Source organism: Filicampus tigris, chromosome 21 (assembly GCF_054856515.1).
Source record: "Filicampus tigris isolate MCC_2025a chromosome 21, RoL_Ftig_1.0, whole genome shotgun sequence".
Lineage (NCBI taxonomy): Eukaryota > Metazoa > Chordata > Actinopteri > Syngnathiformes > Syngnathidae > Filicampus > Filicampus tigris.
In genome coordinates, this window is record NC_141237.1 from 11,575,525 (window position 1) to 11,595,431 (window position 19,907).

The 19,907-nt window shown below is 41.3% G+C and overlaps 1 protein-coding gene across 4 annotated transcripts in view; it reads right to left on the bottom strand.

Annotated features, from left to right (window-relative positions):
* The window catches only part of LOC147127617 (uncharacterized), a 163,589-nt gene that overhangs the window by 132,661 nt on the left and 11,021 nt on the right, over positions 1 to 19,907 (bottom strand). For all 4 annotated transcript variants that reach the window (XR_015084289.1, XR_015084288.1, XR_015084290.1 and 1 more), the window contains exons 2-7: positions 14,354 to 14,399; positions 14,170 to 14,261; positions 12,683 to 12,805; positions 12,279 to 12,403; positions 9,217 to 9,337; positions 7,048 to 7,227 (exon numbers count right to left, since the gene is read on the bottom strand). Coding sequence is in view for 1 of the 4 variants with exons in the window: in XM_086020952.1 (XP_085877078.1) it covers positions 7,048 to 7,227; positions 9,217 to 9,337; positions 12,279 to 12,328 (351 nt within the window). In the remaining 3 variants the exon portion in view is untranslated. The remainder of the gene's footprint in view (positions 1 to 7,047; positions 7,228 to 9,216; positions 9,338 to 12,278; positions 12,404 to 12,682; positions 12,806 to 14,169; positions 14,262 to 14,353; positions 14,400 to 19,907) is intronic.

The window sequence follows — 19,907 nt, forward strand, 5'->3', positions numbered from 1 at the left end:
TGAGGGGCCTCTCGACATTGACGCTCTGAGCGTAGTTCTGCCACAACACGTTAACCTGCTAACTGTGATTCAAACATATTCAGATAGGACCCATTTCTTACTGGAAAACACTCAAATTCACAGCTAGAAGGCCTGTATCCATTTTACTGCATTACTATTGTCTCAGGTTTCTCTCATTTTGGATTGTTTCATGTGCCCTGTTCTCTCACCCCGATGTTTCCGTCTGGTTAGCCCGGTGAGTGTGTGCGTGTGTGGGTGTGTGTATGTATGTGTGTGTTACTGAGGCATGACATTTCAATTGTACATCCAATCAAATTGGCAGTGAGTCAGTGAGAAATGGTGGGGAGTGATGAGAGGTGGTGGAGGGGTGTTGGGAGGGTTGTCGACCAACCGTTACCAGGGTGAGCTCCATTCTGACAGACACCAAGGTCACGACTGCTAACCTGACAATCTATAAAACTTCTGCATTGCATATCCTGTACATAGAGTTGGCTATTTGGGCCTTTATTATTCTCGGATTATTTCTAGATTAGATATGACAGATCCTTGTTAGTTTTTTTTTTTTTTTAGCGGAGTTAAGAAAAACTGCATAATTTCTTGTTATATTTGTAGAAGGCTGTGGAATAGTCCAGTGGAACCCGTGCTATTCCTTCACTTGTCAACATTCAAAGATAGACGGACTTAAAGATCTTTTGTGTCAACACAAAAAAATATTTGCAATAAAAGGTTCTATGCGCCTCCACTAGTCTAAACATGGCATTCTGATTAATATTGTATTTGTGGAATATGAGTTGAGCAGCAAAATCACCCGTTTTTAGCTATCTCAGGGGGCGGCCATTTTGCCACTTACTGTCGACTGAAAATGACATCACAGTTGCTCAGGGCTGAGCAAATGACCAACATAGCTCGTCTTCAGAAAACAGGTGAGTCGTGATCGGTGGTTACCTGAGCAAATGTGATGTCGTTTTCAGTCGGCAGAAGTGACAAAATGGCTGCCCGAGATTGCTAACAGGTAGATTTTGCTGCTTAACTCCAGAAGCGCAATATTAATCTGAATGCCATCTTTCGACTAATGGATAGAACATATTCTTGTAAATCATTTTGTGGGGTTGAAATAATACAAATAAACATCCCATTTTTCAATTAACATGACTTGACCAATAACACATAAAACAGCATGCATAACAGTAGCTCATCTTTTGGTGGCGTTAAAAAAAAACGATTTGAACACCAACATTTTGTTAGATTTTAGGGGCACATTTTTCCCTAAAATGACATTTGAATCTCAAGGTTCTCAAAATTGCTTGTTGATTGAGCCTCACCTTGCCGATTGACTTCCCTCCTCTGTGCAAACACATTTTCTACATTTTGCCTGCATGCACTTGTTTATATTTAAAACGGACTAGTTGTGCTATTATGAGATGTGAGATGCTCAGTCCATTATTATGTGTGCTGCCAGTTGGTCTAGAACACAATCTGTTTTTAGTCGTAATAATTCAACACAAAGCCATTGTGCCAGTTGGGGGCTTGGAGGGCGGGTGTGATAAAATATTGAGGGGTGAGCAAGGCAGCTGCAGATGCTAGCTGTCATGTGTGAGCGAATGAATGTTATGACAAGCATGTTTAAACATTCATGCGGGGAGGAGAGTTTAGGAGGGCTTTTCATTAACACCGATGTGTCTTCATCTCCCCAGTGCGGATTCTGCTGGTGGAAGGCATGACATCAGAAGGGAGAACTTAACACGTTGAGAGGATTCTGTCGTAGACAATAGTGTTGTTGTATTTGGTTCAGTATTTGTCTCGTAATTGGTCTTGGACTCAGACTGGAATGAGGATCAATACTCAAGAAAAAGCAAAACTATCATGACAGCGGTGCTTTACCTTTACAGCAAACGAGCGGTTTATTCATGTACTTGTATTAATAGAGAGGATGTTTCTGCAGTCTAGTTTATATCATATCATTTTCCATGACATTGTTCCCACAAAATAGTTAGTAATTGGCTTAATAAAAGTGCTGATGTCCGGCTAAGGAAATATGTTCCTCATGATTTCACACCTTTGGGTAAAATCTTGTAGATTTTTACAAACATTGTAATACAGTACAAGCCTTGACCTGGTTTTGGTTTCAAACCGCCTTGGTCATGTTCTAAACAGGATTGCATCTCCTCAAACACCTATTGTTTCACTCTAAAAACAGTTGGGTTGAAAAGAACAAATTTGTGTCAAAAATGGACCGATCCACTAATTGGGTCAATTTGACCCACCTTCTTGCATCGTTTTGTACAAACCAATTTTTGCAGTTGTTTTGTTTTAAATTACCCATTTTTTGACCCAGAAAGTGTGTTATTTTTTCTCACAATTGTTTTTAGAGTGTGGTAAAAGGGCGTTTTTATGTTCTGAGCTATAGTGCAATAAGCTGTTTGTTTAGATTTTAGATCATCGCTGTCCTGTGAAAAACACGCATCTGCAATTTTGGAAACCTTTTTAAATGTTCACATTAGTGCGATGTCTAACGTGGAAACACCATTCATGTAAAAAAATAAGATTCATAAATAAGACGGAGATAAGTGTTTTTCACATGACAGCGACGATATGTACATTGGTGAAGCACTGACACAGTCCAACACATAAGGGGAGCAATGCCCATAAAGTCTATTAAACTCCACGACTCTTGAGTCACATCTACTGGAATTAAAAGAATCAGGCACGCGCAGCCCTCTGGCACAGCAGCATCATCATTTCAGAATTGTTGCATGTTATTATGGAGATGCCATAAGCATTTGAGCTCATCATATAGAGTGCAAAATCAATAGCTTTTCTGACCATCTCATGAAGTCAAATCAAGGCGAAGGAGGAGAAAGGGAGCATCAGGTATGCTTGGCATAAGTGGCTTTGACTTGCAAAAGTGTGTTTGCATAACATGAGCATTAGTTAATGTCATAAATGGCTTAAAACGCCGCAAGGTGCATTAAAAAATACGCACCGTCATCTGTTTTACCTGCACCTTGATGCAAACATTTTGAATTAATCTAGTTTTCACTGGTGGAGCAATTCCATTTTGATATTCAAATTTGCTGCCTTATGCGTGTGCGCGTGTCAGTGCACGTCTGTGCAAGACTGATCTAATCAGCCTTAAATTGGTTAATAAGCCAAGGACACAGAGGAGATGACTCAGCTGATGTGAGCATGAGCTGATATTAGCCTCCTGCACTCATTTAAGGCCTGCACACAGTATTCAAGTCCTATCACGATGCAATGCAAGCTTTGGGCAGTACATCTCGCCACTGATAACTGATATGACCTAATGATGGTGTATTTATATAACTTCCAGCAAGCACATACAGTAATAATAGTGGAGTGTGTCATGTTCTGTGACATTGAGACAAAGCGGCTATACTTTAGAGCAAGAAGAACAAGTGTAGCTTACAAAAAAAACAAACACCCCCTTGTTGTTTTTCCAAAGTATACATTTCTATTCTCAGTCACAAGAGAAACCATCTTGTAGTTTCAGCAGTGAGTCAACTCTAAATTCACTCTTGGGGGTTCTTCATTGCTTCAAATGGTCCGAAATCAAAGATGGTATAGTCAGAAATAGAGTAAAACAATCGGCGTAGTCAGGCCAGTCCATTCCCACAGCAGGTCCGGCCGGTGGGTTATTTGCTGCTGGCAACACATTCGCCGCCCAAAGGTGAAAGCCCAGAACACACACAAAAAATACCAAAATAAAGGCAGAGGGATGAGAGGGATTTTATGAGTCATAAAAAAAGTCGAAAGGGACCTAGATGTTGTATGGTTTCTATCATTTTGTGAAACCTGATTACAATCCATATTAAGGCAAATATAGGATGGGTTTGATGCCAAGCAGGCTCGTCATAAGCGGTTCACTCAAGGCAAGTAAAAAAGTCTTCAGAGGTATGAATGCAGTCCTCAAGGGAATATGCTTGTCTTAAATTGCCATTTCACTTGATTTGACTTCGACTGCTGGGAAAAATAAGAGTACAGTATATATTTCAATCTCTTTAGGTACCATCTGCACTAATCTTACCCTATGGACAAATATGAATGTGACCCAAAAAATACTTTTATGTTCCCTAGATGCAGGTAAAGCACTTCAAAAGCAATACCTGAGTTATCCATTTAGGTTGTTTCAATATGAAAATAAATATCAAAGCATGTGGTTGCTGCCTCTGTGGAGTCTGTTGTCTCATATATAATTAGTATAAATTTGCCTTCTTCAACTTCAAATGAGATAACTTTGGTCGGGGTTGCAAGAACTAGTTTTATTGGAATATTAGGCACCAGTGCCCTGAAAAATATAATAAAACACAGTAGGGCTTTTTTTTTTTCTAGCGTAGCATGTCTGCAGTGTTTGTGTAATGCATCATACAATGATGCTGGAAAGCAGCCCACTTTAACCTTATTATGTTACTTACATTTTTCATGCAATTTTACATAAATGATACATTCAATTATTTTAAAACACCTCAGTTGTCAGCGGGTGCGGTGTGGCGCAAACCGAGATTTAAAGGCACCGCACAACTTGGCTACTTCCCGTTCTGTGTAACAAAGACCGTCTTGTCCAACGCCCCCCCCCCCCTCCCTCCTCACTATTCATTATAGACGCACTGTGGTAAGGTTCAAAGACAATTTACATTCTCTCCCCTTCAGTCACCCAGTCATTTACCCGTCTTTTTTCTCTCCGGTTGGCTTTCGCTCGTATTCATTTTCTCCCCCCGCTCCCTCCCAACTTCGTCCCACTCCAAGACTTCTCTAAACACCGTCTCTTCCACATGGCCCACATAATGAGTGGTGAAGCTAAACGAGAGGAAACACGGCTCACTATTAGGAGGGGAGCGCAGACTGAAGGTTTTAAATAAACAGAGAGAACTTGAGGCCAAATTGTACTTCCAAAGACATAAACTAATGGAACAAGCAGACACGCACTGAAAAAATACACACTCGGTTTAATCTACCATAAAACTTGTAAAAATATACACGTCCATGTGGATCCAACTACATAGACTGGCAGCAGGGCAGACATGTGCGTATATCCTCCAATTCATTATTTCTTTGAGAGTGGAAAGCCTATTACGATGCCTTTCGAAAACAGAACAATAAAGACGTGGAAAAAAAAAAATTATAAAAGCACGCCTATGTCAATGAGCGCTAATTAGGCAAATGTGTTTTCTTAAATGTCTCTGATATGCTCTCAGGCACCCCCACATAAAACCACTTCATGAGGTTAATTGGCTTATCTAGGCTCATTAGCATAACTAATTAGGATCCTTGTTAAAAGATAAGTATTGTTTATTCAATTTGTGCGTGTAGAGGGCGCCGTGTGCCGAGCCCCTTCATCACATATGCGCGGCCAAATGAAAATGAGGCGGCGCTAAGTAGGCATGAAGTGGGACCTGTGGGGTGTTCGCTTCATAGTTTATCTTTTCAACGTACACAGATGCTCGCCATCAGGTGCCAGATGCCCCGCTGAGCCCACCAAAGCCAACAAGCACACACACACACAAGCGCTTGGCGCTCGCTGCTGAAGGGCTCAAATCCCCCATCATCATCATCGTCATCGTCATTAGCCGCCTGCTTAGCATAATTAGTGCTGTCAGCCAGATGAGCAGTGGTGCCAGTCACAACATCGCGCCTGTCACCCTTCTAGCACCTTTCCAAGCTGTTAAAGAGGTTAGTGCCAGGTTGCTTGCATGTTCCTACTGATTGCTGCCTGATACAGCAGAAATTAATGATGCACTCTGATGCAACGTGTGCAAAAAATATCCGTGGGGTGATTTTTTTTATTTTCTTTTCTTTTTTTTTTTTTAAAGCCAACTTGCTGTCTTTTGTTTCTGATGTTTAACATACCCTTCAAGGCAACAGTGGGGGTAAAAAAAAAAAAAAAAAAAAAAAAAAAGCAAATCCACAGCACTCCTCCAGTGTTGGGCTCACAAACAAACTTCAGCACTCACAAATAAGCAGAGAGGGAAAATGAAAGCGAGGGAAGGAGAGGGAGAGGGAGCGTTACATTTACTGAAATTAAACATTTTCTCATCAGCCTGAGGGTGCAGCAGGCCCACTAATGTATTATTCATTCCCACTTCACAAAGGAACATTAATCAATTATGAAGATATGAGGATCTTAAAGTATAGAGGAGAGATGAAGAGCGGCCCGTTCTTATTAATATGCGGCCGCAATCGTGCACCCTTACTTCCCCCCCGCTCCTGTGCTCCTCAAATCAATATTTTGCAGATTAATTTGAAGCGGTTGTGGCGAGATGGCGGATGGAAGGAAGGAGGGGGGGGAGAGTGTCTGAGGTCTGAATTAAGGTGAAGTGTTTTTGCTGGGGTTTTTTTTTCCCCCCCACACCACTCACGGGTGTATGTAAGCAAAGTAAATATGTTGTTTTTGGGCGTTGCAAGGGTTAAAAAACACAAAGTTACAATATTGAGAACTGTATAAGATAAAGAAAGCCAACATAAAGCAGGTTGGAGACTTGGAAAAAAAAAAAGATAATAGCACTCAGGCGATGCGGCATGGATGCAAGTTTGAACAATTTTAATCAACTTGTAATTGGAAAACCATGTTGGTCTTTAATTAGTTCAAATGATCTTGACTCGGTTTATGATGGAGTTACTCGTTTTCATCCTGGAAGTCAATTAAAATGAAGAGATGCCGAGGAGAATTAATGTTCTTACTTGCAGCCTCATTTACACATTGTCATCTGTTTCTGGATCTATTTATGAATATGTTCACCTCCGCAGTCTAAATAGCAGCTTTCTCAGCCCACTTTTGGCGTGTCTGCCCTCCTCATCTACTCTTGACCCCACTTGTTCTGCTTCTCTCATCTGCTTTCCGAACTTCTTTTTAGGTCTATTTATCCGCCCCTCTTTGCTTGTTTAAGTTCTGTTACGCTTACAGACAGAAACTAAATGATAAGAAATGTCATTTGGAACTCATTTAAAACATCAAGGCACCAACCGGAACTATTATCCAGTAAGGCAAATGTATTTCAAGTGACTTGCTTCCAGACCTGTGTTTGTACCCACCTGAGCATGGCTGTTGACATTCTCCTGCTGCAGCAGCAAAATGCTTGCTTGCAGTTTAGTGATGCTGAGGTCTTTCTCAGCAATTTCCTTCATGTTGTCTTTCTGGAGGCTTTGCAGACAGGAAATCTCACTCTGCAAGTGCGCCAACTTTGCGTCGCCTTCAAGCACATGACATGCGACCTAAAATAAAGAAATGCAGAATCATAAGGATTTTTATCCTTACACGGCAAAGTGCTGCTAATTGCACAAAACTATTTGGAAACACTAAAACAGTGCATGATAGACAGAAAATGAGATTTTTTTTTTTTTAATTATGACCATCTTAACATTCTTGAAGCATATTGCCTTTTTGCTGCAGTGAAAAAAAGGTTACGATTATATATGTAGTAAAGCGCAGTTACGAATGTTATTGTGGTTTTGCGTCAGACTGACACAGGCGACACAAGGTCAAGCTGCGGAATGCAATGCCTCAACAAATAAACATGCATGCTTACACAACTGGATAATAGTGTGGGCGAAGGAATGAAAAACACTACACAAGATGATAGCTACTCATGTCAATGCAGATGAAAACATTTAGTACCACGAGGTATTCCAGTTGTATGGGTTGCATTGTTAAGCATATAAAGTTGTTTTAATTGGGGCTAAAAGGTTCCAGATCCGAGCTTTGCGCAAAGAAAAACAGCATGTTGGTGAATTTTCACATTTTTGAGATGTGCTCAAAGGGCAGACTCAAGGTGACGCTTTTGAAGGGAGTCTGTTCTCGTGAGAATTTCGACTTTTACTGAGTAGCCTAAGTTGTTGAGTAAGTAAGTTGTTTTTTTTCCAATGCTTGATTTCAAATTGAGTAAAAATATGACATGTGTGGTATGTCATATACACATACCACATACAAAGCACAGAGCTTGTACAGGCCTAGTGATTCATTTAGCTGGAAAATCATCCGGTGTAAACATGGTCGTACAATTTCCTGGTGAAATTCTTATGAAAACATGGTCAAGGTTGTAGTATTTCCATGGTCTGCATGAATTGTGATTGTAAATCATTGGGTAAAATCTTCAAGTATAAAATTTTTTTTTAAAAATTACCTTAGTCACTGAATTAAAGGGAAAGTCAATGTAAATATATTCTATGCAAGCCCACTAGTTGAAACAGGGCATTCTGATAAATATTGCGTTTTTGGAATAAGTGGTAATCCACTCGTTTTTAGCCATCTCTGGGGGCGGCCATTTTGTCTTCTGTCGATTGAAAATGACATCACAACTGCTCACAACGACCAATCACGGCTCAGATTCAGAAAACAGGTCAGCCGTGATTGGTTGTTGTGAGCAGTTGTGATGTCATTTTCAGTCGACAGAAGACAAAATGGCCACCCCCTGAGATGGCTAAAATAGAGTGCATTTTGCTGCTTAATTTATATGCCACAAATGCAAAATTAATCAGAATGCCGACTTCTGCTTTAAGTTTTATTACTATTGTGAGGCATAATAGGAGAGTAATTGATTGTTCAACTGGTTGATTAACAGTCACTTGACGCAACTGAGCCAAAAACGGAGAGCAAAAGTCCATTTTTACCTGTATGTTGAGTATCGGTGGCTACTAGTCACACCACCCGTGCACATAATATTTTGGGTCAGATATCATGGTATTACAGTATATTTTGGTTAACTCAACTAATTTAGTGTCAATAATATGGTCTCCAAAGTGAGGAAAATTAGCCTGTGTGTATTTACATGTGCTTTAACCATAAGCCACAGAAGGTAATAAAAATAGCAGTAGGTGTAATTTAGCAACACCCCAGTTTAGCACCGCCATGTTTGTTACCCGGAGCTCGGAGAAATGCCGGAAATTCATCGCATGTGCCTTAACCTCTTGTTAAACCTGGCTGCACATGTAGCGCTTCAAGCACAGCTGCCAAACCAATATCGTAAAAAAAGAGAAGATGAAGTCGGCCTTCTGAACAATAACAAGCACACTGAAACAAGAAAGACAACAGAACAAGTCATTTAATCTTGTTTAATCTTGGCGTCAAACTCATGGTGGGAGAAAATCTGCCAAAATGATAGCATGGCCTTTGATTTGAATGTGGATTTCAAACTTTACTGGTAAGGAACGCAATTATCATTGACAGTTTTCGAGGTGGAGGTAAAGTTAGGATGAGTGAGTTACCTCTTCATTTTGAGAATTATTCTCCTTTGACTTGCAGCCCACATCAGACGTTGTATGCTGGGTTTCTACGCAGGTTATTGGATCCTCTATATCACAAATATTCGGGATCAGATAACCAGAGCTGTAAGAAAATAAATATGCATTTTTCCACGTTTTAAAGCTGAGGTACGTAGCACTGAATCCAATTCAATTGAATTACTATATAATCAGTAGAAAAACATTTAAATGTGTACTACGGACTGACAGGCTCCAGCTTGCTGTGTTCAATGAGAGCCAACACAAGACCTACACTAAATGTTGCCTTTATAAAGACAAAAAGGCTCAATTTGGATTGACTGTATTTGAGTAGTTTTTTTCTTTTTCTAATTCCTAATAATTTGGTTAAACCATCAAGTTATGAAAGAGAGGAAAATATTACTACAAACTACACCAATAGACTGTACAATAATTACTTCTAGAAGTGCCAATCAAAATCAAATACAGACAATCAAGTCTTATTAGAGTGTGTATATGTGCAGGTATATATATCGAGGCCCATCGGTGTAAGCCTGTCAGCAATCGTCTAATACTGTATGTTTAAAGTGGAAATCGACCCATACACATTTTTTTCAAGAATATTTTCCCAGCAGGCCCACTAGCTGAAAGAAAGAAAATATTTGCAATAAAATGTTCTATGCGCCTCCACTAGTCTAAACATGGCATTCTGATTAATATTGCGTTTGTGGAATATGAGTTTAGCAGCAAAATCCACCCGTTTTTAGCCATTTTAGGGGGCGGCCATTTTGTCACTTCTGTCGACTGAAAATGACATCACAACTGCTCAGGGCTCAGGTAACGACAATCACGCAATATAAATCAGAATTCCACGTTTCAACTAGTGGGCCTGCATAGAACATATTCTTGAGTATTGAGTATCTTAAGTATTACGACACTCACAAGAATTGTCTGGTGGTCTTAAAATAAACCTGAAATGTTACATCTAGGTCCAATTTGATTCACAAGGCGCAAAAAGATGTTTTAGGTTGCACCAAATGACGGCAACTGATACTGATTTCTGGATGCGTGTGTGTGTGTGTGTCCCAACTGTAAAAATATGCTAACTCTGCCCAGAAAACTCCTTAAGTCACCAGTGACAGCTGTCAAACACCCGAGATGGCAAAGGAGAGAAAGAAAAAAAAAAAACATCACACAGTTCACAAACACACAGGCATAAAGACGTATGCACAATCCCATGCGCACTCTCCCTTGCTCTCTCTCTCTCACACACACACAAAATGCGATATTTGCTAGCCTGCTCAGATGAAACTTTGCGCAGATTAAAAATGTTAAAACTCACATTTGATCAAGCGTGTCTGCACGTTGGTGCCAAGCAGCGAGGGAACGGCGGCGTTTGACAAAAGTGACAAGGGTACGGATAGAGAGCATCGAGAGTTAAATCTTTCACTTGAGCAAAACAAACTTTTCAGTCAAATGGCGTGAAAGCCAAAGATGACTTTAGATTACAGTCGGCTTCTGTTTCAAGCCAAAGAATGTGTCTCGCTATCATTTTCTATCAGACTATCACAACAAGGTGCACTCGTTTTGAGTGATCACTTTGCGGAGCATTTTATTCAAGAATAAAAAAAAAAAAAAAAAAAGGAAAGACGTACACAAATACTGTGTTCAACTGAACAACAAGAGGATATATGTATTGTGCGGGGGGAAAATGTTCAGTTTCAATTTTAATAGATTTGTATTTGAACATTACCAATTAAGGATTATGGAAAGAAAATGAACAACACTTTTTTGTTCAGTTTGATCTAGAAAAATTATATATGTATTTCATTTTGCTTTGTAAGTAAAGAAAATGCAAATGTACAGTTTTTAATCCTAATGAAGTACATGCAATACTATTTGATATTTGCTGCCTTTTTTTTTTTTTTTTTTCCTTTTAGGAGAATCCTAATGTAAAAACAGCAATAACAATGGCAAGTGAGTTTGTTCGACGACTGAAAGCAACCAAAGAGGCACTTTGAACGTATTTTTAGTGTCTATTACAACTCTGCAATATACAATTGTGAAACTTTCGGTTAGGCACGCTAGATTAAAGTGCGAGTTGGCCTAAAAATTGGAGTTTTGAAAGTACACATACGCCGCGTCATTACTCGAATGCCAGAAGGTCATCATGTTGACTGATGCCCCAGCCGCCGTGATCATTAAGCGTGAGTGTGTGTGCTGTATGTTTCTAATTACGCATACAAAAAAATGAGCCTATATGTCTCCTGTTATATATAATAAAGTAGCTGTGCATAAAAAATGCTGCAATATAACAAGAGATGAAAGGGGCATTCCTACTTAGAGTCATAAGTGTCATGATGATTATTGTGTGACAGAGAAGAGGGTAAGCACGAGTGTGTGACTGTGTATGTTTGTGTTTTATTCCAGCGGGCTCTCAATTTCTCAACCTGTCACTCGGCCCTATTAGGCAAAAGCTAACAAAATTTGTCATGAATATGCAGTAATAACATGCAAATTGCTCCACATTGCTCCTGCCCCTTATGCTTGTGTGTATGCGACTGTGTGTGTGTGTGTGTGTGTGTGCGCATTTGCCCTCAGGGCTATAGACATTGGCTTTGTAAACCTAATTGTTTCGACACCATTACAGCAAAAGGGCGTCATTCGTAAGAAGGGAAACATTCAAATGAACTGACATACAGTGTATGCACAAGCGCGTACAAAAGCGCATTTAAATACACAAAAATGGTACCTTTCACGATTCACCTTTAAAGGTTAATGTACAACAGGTTATTCTTTTATGTGTGCGAGTTCTCTCCTGCGCGCACACACACGCACACACACATGCATGAATGTGCACACACAAATAAGTAGATGGTCTGTTGCCTCCCCCTCCCTAGGGTGATGTTTGACACAGCTTGGGTGCTGCCACAGCAATTAACCTCCTTGTTAATGAGAGGAGCGCTGTCAAGCAGCCAGATGGCACTGCCTGGCACGCTGCCACACGAACACAACCTCACACCCGTGGAAATATATGGCAGATGAACAGACATCTCACCCGTACGCACCTAACTGTTGCAGATCCCCAGAGCTCCCTCTGTCTTTCGCGGCGCTCCATCTTTCCACGTGAACTTTTCAGCCTCCCTTCTTCCCTGGCAGCTGTTTATCCGTGACGCATCGCCGCGTGTCACAACTAAACCAGCCGGGGAAGGAAAAGAGAAGAGTTGAATCGCATCCTCTTGAGAAGTATGCACCAAAGCGGTCATGATTGATTGATGTAGTCATTAGAGCTGCTGTAGCACAGGCTAGGTCAGCTGTAACATTATGGGATATGATCTGATTATTAGTTATGAGATCATGCAACAGGGAGAGTGGTTATATCCGGCTCGTTGTGCATGCGCGGGTCCCCACGCAACAGGGCCCGGGGTATTGATCAGTTAGCTCGAGCTAATAGGAGGAAGAGGAGCCTGACCTGAGAAAGTCAATATGGAGAAAAAGAGACACATCCGCATCCTTGTCCTGAGAGGGAGGTGCGTGGCGGCGACAGGGAATGGGGGAAAGTGTCAAACTTGCGGCCTTGCAAATGACGAGATATCTGGAGTTTAAAAATCAAAACAGGAAAACCGTCAGGGGGCAAAAACAAGTCATGCATGTGTCTACCTTTACCATGCGAGATTAGGAATTCAAGCAAAGCTTTTTTTTTTTTTTTTTTTTTTCCCTCTGACTAACTTTCCTCTTTCAAAGACTTTTTGGATAAGGAAAACAGCACTCAAGACAACTACAAAAACTCTCCGGGAGATTTTACTAAAAGAAATTTAAAAAAATAATAAAGTGATGGAGGCAGAAAGAGGGGAAAAAAAAAAATGACGCTCACTCACTCACACATCAATACATTGATAGATCAGTGTGTGTGTGTTCTGTACACCATTTGCATGCAAAGTATAAATATAAAAATAAAATGTAGATAAACAAAAAAAGAAGGAATGGAAGACTAGATAAAAGACCGAAGATTTCACCACACAGCCGTTGCACGTAAGTACACACACCTGGCTGAGTGATGCCACCCTCGAGGGTGGCTTCAATCTGATGTGTTTAATGTTGACGCTGGTGGCAAGAAACACACGCGCGCGCGCGCACACACGCGCACACAACTCACCCGCTGTTTCAACCTGCCTGTCATTTCATTTCGGGAGACCTGATTTACTCATTTCATTTATTTTATTATTACTATATGTGCAGCCATTTAAGGCGCTCAAGGTGTGATGTAAATCCCCCCCCCCCCGTGTCTTTGACAGTGAGCAAGCTGACTGCGGATCCATTATGCCCCTCAGTTCAAATATGGCAGAAATGCCAAAAACTTGATATGCGCCACAACCCTGATTTGGATGGGAGCTTTAATTGGCTACACTGTAGCCTGTCAAGTTACACACTGGTTACTCTCTCTCTCTCTCTCTCTCTCTATAATGGGATGCAGTATGGGTTTTTTTTTATTTGTCATATGACATCTGTTGATGGCACAATATATTGGATGCTGTGTTGATTTTCACGTAATGACGTCAAATCAGCCAAACATTCTGTTTTCTCATTAAATCCGCAAAAGCCTTTGACTTACTACGCTTATAAAAACATTGTCATGGTAATACAAATGGATCATCACACTGCGATGTTGTGTTAAGTGGACAAATCACCTCTAAATTAGGCCCCTATACAACTACAACTGGTCTCTGTAATGGATTCCTAGCAATTAAAACCAAAGAAAAAAAATGGTGTTTTAATCTATAGCTCAAGTACATATCGAGATTTCAATCCCAAAAAGTTATTGTTGCTGTCTTGTCTTGTTTAGTGTGAAACTTAATAAAATCACCCTCTCAAAGGGGGGTCTAAAACAGAGGACGAGCAAGTCTTTAGGGGGGTTTGCAGCACTGCATGGTGGTGGGAAAACATCATTTAGGGATTTACATATTGCCATGAGGAGAGTGCTGATGCACTTATCTGCTGTGGAGCTCAGCTTCCCTGAAGAGCAGCCAGTCCCGAAGGCCGACCCTCTGTCACTGCATGGGGAGATTTGTGTTTGTGTGCACGTATGTGGTTTCTCATGACGTTAACGCTCGAGTGTGTTTTGAAACGCAAGGAGAATACGTACTTTTGGGATGGTGCAATAACAGAGTCCTCGGCTCAATCTCGGGCATCTAAGAAAAAAAAACAAAACAAAGAGAATTCACATTGTAAGTTAGCTGCTTTGACATATTGACAGAGAAGGTAATTTTGCTCATTTTAGGGAAATGAATGTGATTTTCTCTGGTGCTGTAAAGTGCAATCAAGCTTGACAGCACACACGGGATTGAGGTGTCAACTGCACTGCCCTTGTCCTATTGCTCTAATTTAGCATCTTGATCACAGCGACAACAGGGTGATAGTGTGAGAAGGACATGAAATTAAGACACAATTTTATGCATTCCTCAAAGAGTGAAAAAGACGCCTGATTTTCTCTGCTCTCAACTGAATCAAATATCAATCTGAAATCGGGATTAGGCACCACAGTTTCCCCAGATGGTTAAAGTGTTACGGTCATGGCCAATAACACTGTCAGATGTAACACTTTACCCAGAAAATTGTAGCAATTAACTTTTTGGGAACAACAGAAAAAAAACAGAGGAAAATGGTGTAATCTGATCATTCCACACCAAAGGGGGAATGTCAATGGCACCTTCAACATAATATTTGGTAGAACACCCTTTGGAAGTACGAACTGAAACCAATTGCTTCCTGCAGCAACATTCAGCAAGTTTCTTCCAACTCTGGTGGAATTTTGGACCACTCTTCTTTTGCCAACTGCACGAGGTCTCGCAGATTTGAAAGCTGCCTCTTTCTAATTGCCGTTTTGAGATCTCTTCAGAGGTGTTCACAAGATTTTGATCTGGACTCATTGCTGGCCGCTTCAGAATTCAGACCCAGCTTTCGGACAGTAGGCCCTACACTGATCCCCAAATTTGTGCGTAGTCTTCAAATTTCATGATGACATGCACACAGTCAAAGCGTCCAGGCAATTTTGGAGTTATGTGTGTAAGGATCAGATTTGCCTATTTTTCTCAGTTTTTGTGTTGTTCAAATGCAAACAAAATAAATAAACATGCGAAGACCTAGGGATTTGTAATTGCTACAATTTTTCTGGGAAAAGTGCTGCATTGTCTGACAGAAGCACAGGCGTGCCAATGTTTTTATCCGCAGCATTTATAGAAGACCACGAGCAAACAAACACAGGGAGACGGAGAACGTATTTAAAATAGTTATTTCTAAAATGAAAAATAGTATGATGTGATGGAGTGTATGAAAGAGAGAGCGAAACCCGGTTCTATACTGGTGAAATATCAGGCACTCTATCGTTGCGGTGACAGGGGTCATTCAGAAAAAAGGAAATCAATACTGACAGCAATGACTCATTGGCCAACACGTGCGTGCGTGCGTGTGTGCATGTACGTGCATTTACCGGTAAGTGTCTGTATGTATGTGAAGATTTTGTGTTTTGCAGGGTATTTGTGCATTATTTGTATTTGGGATGGGCATCTCTCCAAAAAAGGTGACTGAATACGGTTTTCAACAGTTGGGGTGCGAAACCATTCAAGGACGGTTCAATTTGAAAGTGAAACGATTCGATTCAATATTACAACTTATTTCAAGAGTGTATAAAGCAAGTCCTTTTTTTTGTAATTTTACGTAATTTTGAATCATGTTGCCAGTACTGTAAATGTGCCATGTCCTTCTAAGATATCTCTCTCCGATAAAAGATGATTTGATAGGTATATTGATATATTTTAAGGTGGAATAATTCAATTTGACGGACTCACATTTTTTAAATAATAAAAAAACGATTTTCCGATCATTCTTTTGTTACACCCTTACTTTGCATGCGTATGTGTAATGTAGCAGGAAGTTACACACTATAGCATTTTTAAATTGGACTAGTGCGGACCACAGCGATGAAAGGCAGCCAAAACCCTGGACTGGACAAAAACTAAAGTCAATATTCAAAGTATTTAAAATGTGGCACGCATTAATTAATACTGATGGTGTTCTTCACAACTGGCAGTCAGCAAATATTGTTTTTACAATTCAGAATAACAGTATACTTATTGACTAATAAATACAGCCTCCTATTTTTATTCAATCTTGTTTATTGCTACAGGAGCATAACCTAAAAAAAACCCTCCAATGAATTCAAAAATTGAAATAAATCTTGGAGACATCTATGATTCTTGCCAGACACAATGTTCTTCCCCCAAACATAAAAATGGATATTCCACTGCAGCTGCACTGAGAGGACCTGGCACACGTAGAGGTCAGTGGCTAATATAGATGGACTGAATGAATATGTGCATGTCTTAATAAGCATACCTTATACCCTTGGGTTGGAAAGAGTTACGACCTGCTTACATTATCAAGGTGAGTAGTAGGGTACGTAGGGTGGCCTAAACAGCTAGTCAATTCATTATAGATGCAATCCCTTAAGTACATGAATAAGCACACTCCCTCCTCTAATGCTCTGCTGCTCTCAACTGTAAAGGAGACAAAATATTGGTGTGAGGCAGAGCACTTTAGATAAATCAGAAAAGGGAGCAAATTAATAATAAGGAATAAAACAACATTAGCTGATTAAGTATGTACGTGCAGAGTGATGGATAGAATTTACAGGCAGCTAGGCCGGGTGTCCGGAATAAGGTCTCATTACGGATCATGGCGCGCATGTGTGTTCCGTTGGTAATCCTTCACCAGTGTTCGCAGTCTCATGAAAAGTCCTGCAATCTATGGAAATGAGTCCCATGGCGGTTAGAACTACGGTAATCCATTTGTTTGTGGCACGATTTATGAGTTTATATGGGTTTTCTGTTTTATAAAACGATACAAGCAGTGGGGGAAAATACATGAACATCTGAATATTTGTTGCATCCCAAAATGACCTAATACTATACAGTACTTGTAGTTTTTAAACGAGCATAAACACTCAAGAAAACTAACATCCCAGAATATGAAAAAGGGTTTCATCGTAGGCTTGGCAATCATAAAAAAAATGTTAAACTGTACCAAGCTCAACAAAAGGTGACCCAGCTCTGAAACGAGAAAACACATACTGCATGGGATGTTCATACGGTATGCTGTTTGAAAATAAAGTAGTCACCCCAGGAATCTGCAGAGAAAAGGTGTTGATCCCGTGGAGAACACGAGGAAATCCTGACTCTGCGGAGAGCAATTCTCCATGAAATGAAGAGATCAAAAATCCTCTCCTCATTTCCCCCTAAAATATTTCTACCTCCTCCCGCATCGCTCCTCTGTGAGGTGATAAAAAGACGCGCCCCTACACATTGGACCATATTTACTTCCGTAAACACTGCCACGTGACATCCTCTTTTGTGCGTGCCACTCGACATCGTGCTTTGTGCATGGGCGTCACATCATTTTTGTCATGTGATTTAACAAAAAACACAAATTGGGCATCATGTCCTGCGGTGTAAAAGTAGCTTTAGATCCCGTCTATCTGACCACGACATCTAGCTGCCGGGATGAAAACTACATGTAAAATGTAGTTCATTCCGCACCTCGCCCTGTACTCTGCGGACTGCTTTGATTTCCGCGGAGGGCTTTGAAATCAGTGGTAAATTCCGCGATCGCGGAATCACGAGTTCCTGGGGGCACTAATAAAGGATTTCAGTTCAATAATTAAATAGAAAAGCAGAAGAGCACAGGTAGAATTATTAAAAAAATAATAATAACAATAATTCCATGATAATCATCATGATGAATTGACTATTAGAATCTGCAGAAAAGAAGTTGAAGTCTAGCAATAAATGATGTACAGTATGTACTGCATCCAGGTGTGGATGAAATGAAACTGAAGGTACTGTGATGTGTAAAGAAACCAAGAAATTGCAACAATCATTCATGAAAATGCTTTACTTTCTTCTGCTGTCATTGTTCATATTTTCTTCTATTCAGCCTTCATTTCTATTCCTTTCTTAGCAGCATCCAATCTTGCATTATTCTCCTGTCTCTTCCTTTCTCATCTACTTGCCCCTCACCCTCTCATCTCTTCTTGTTTCTTTATCTATCCGAAAATAGCTATCTATTTATGCAATCATTTCCTTTTTCCACTCTTCTCCACGCCTTTTGTCTGGCGCTAGGTCAACTGAAAGCAACCAACGAAGGAGAAAAAAACAAATGCTGAAACATGCGCTGAAACAGGATGAACAAAAAAAAAAAAAGAAAATTACACTTCAAATTTATGGTGACTACAAGGAACACACTAGGTGCCTTTTGGAAAATGTCGAGGCCTTCATGTTTAAAGTGAGTGTGTGCAAAAATGCTGTGTTAGCTTTCTCCCTTTTAAGCCAGGGGCATAAGCGTAATGCAACAATGATGCCAGACTATAGCAGGGAAGGGCAACTTAAACGAGCGTGTCCTGGGTCGTCCTCGGGGCCTCCTGCCGGTGGGACATGCCCGGAACACCTCACCAGGGACGCGTCCAGGAGACATCCTAATCAGATGCCCGAGCCACCTCAGCTGGCTCCTCTCAATGTGGAGGAGCAGCGGCTCGACTCTGTGTCCCTCCCGGATGGCCGAACTTCTCATCCTATATCTAAAGGGAGAGCCCGGACACCCTGCGGAGAAAACCCATTGCGGCCGCTTGTATCCGAGATCTTGTTCTTTCGGCCATGACCCACAGCTCATGACCATAGGTGAGAGAAGGAACGTAGATAGACCGGTAAATCGAGAGCTTCACCTTTCGGCTCAGCTCCTTCTTCACCATGACAGACCGATACAGAGTCCGCATCACAGCAGATGCTGCACCGATCCGCCTGTCGATCTCCCGTTCCATCCTACCCTCACTCGCGAATAAGACCCCATGATACTTGAACTCCTCCACTTGGGGCAGATTCTTATCCCCGCAGATTCTTATCCCCGAGTTGGAGATCGCGGCTTCAAGAAGCCAACAGTACCACATTAGCCACAAAAAGCAGAGATACAATACTGAGGCTACCAAACCGGTCTCCCTCAACACCTCGACCGCGCCTAGAAATTCTGTCCATAAAAGTTATGAACAGAATCTGTGACAAAGGGCAACCTTGGCAGAGTCCAACCATCACTGGAAACAAAACCGACTTACTGCCGGCATTGCGGACCAAGCTGCCTCCGAAGTCCCACGCCATCAGTGGTACAGGGACCGAACATTCCTAATAAGGGGGCTCGGTACCTCGTACCCCTGAAGCACCCCCCACAAAACTCCCCGAGAGACACGGTCGAACGCTTTATCCAGGTCCACAAAACACATGTAGACTGGCTGGGCAAACTCCCATGCACCCCCGAGGACCCTGCTGAGGGCGTAGAGCTGGTCCACGACCGGGACAAAAACCACATTGCTCCTCACGAATCCGAGATTTGACCTCCTGGTGGACCCTCCTCTCCAGCACCCCTGAATAGACCTTACCAGGGAGGCTGAGTAGTGTGATTCCTCTGTAACTGGAACACACCCTCTGGTCCCCCTTCTTAAAAAGGGGGACCACCACCCCGGTCTGCCAATCCAGATGCACTGTCACCGATGTCCACATGATGTTGTAGAGTCATGTCAACCATGAAGTATTCTCCCCACCGACCCACAATGTCTCGAGTCGATGTCAGCAGCACCCCATCCCCACAATATACAATGT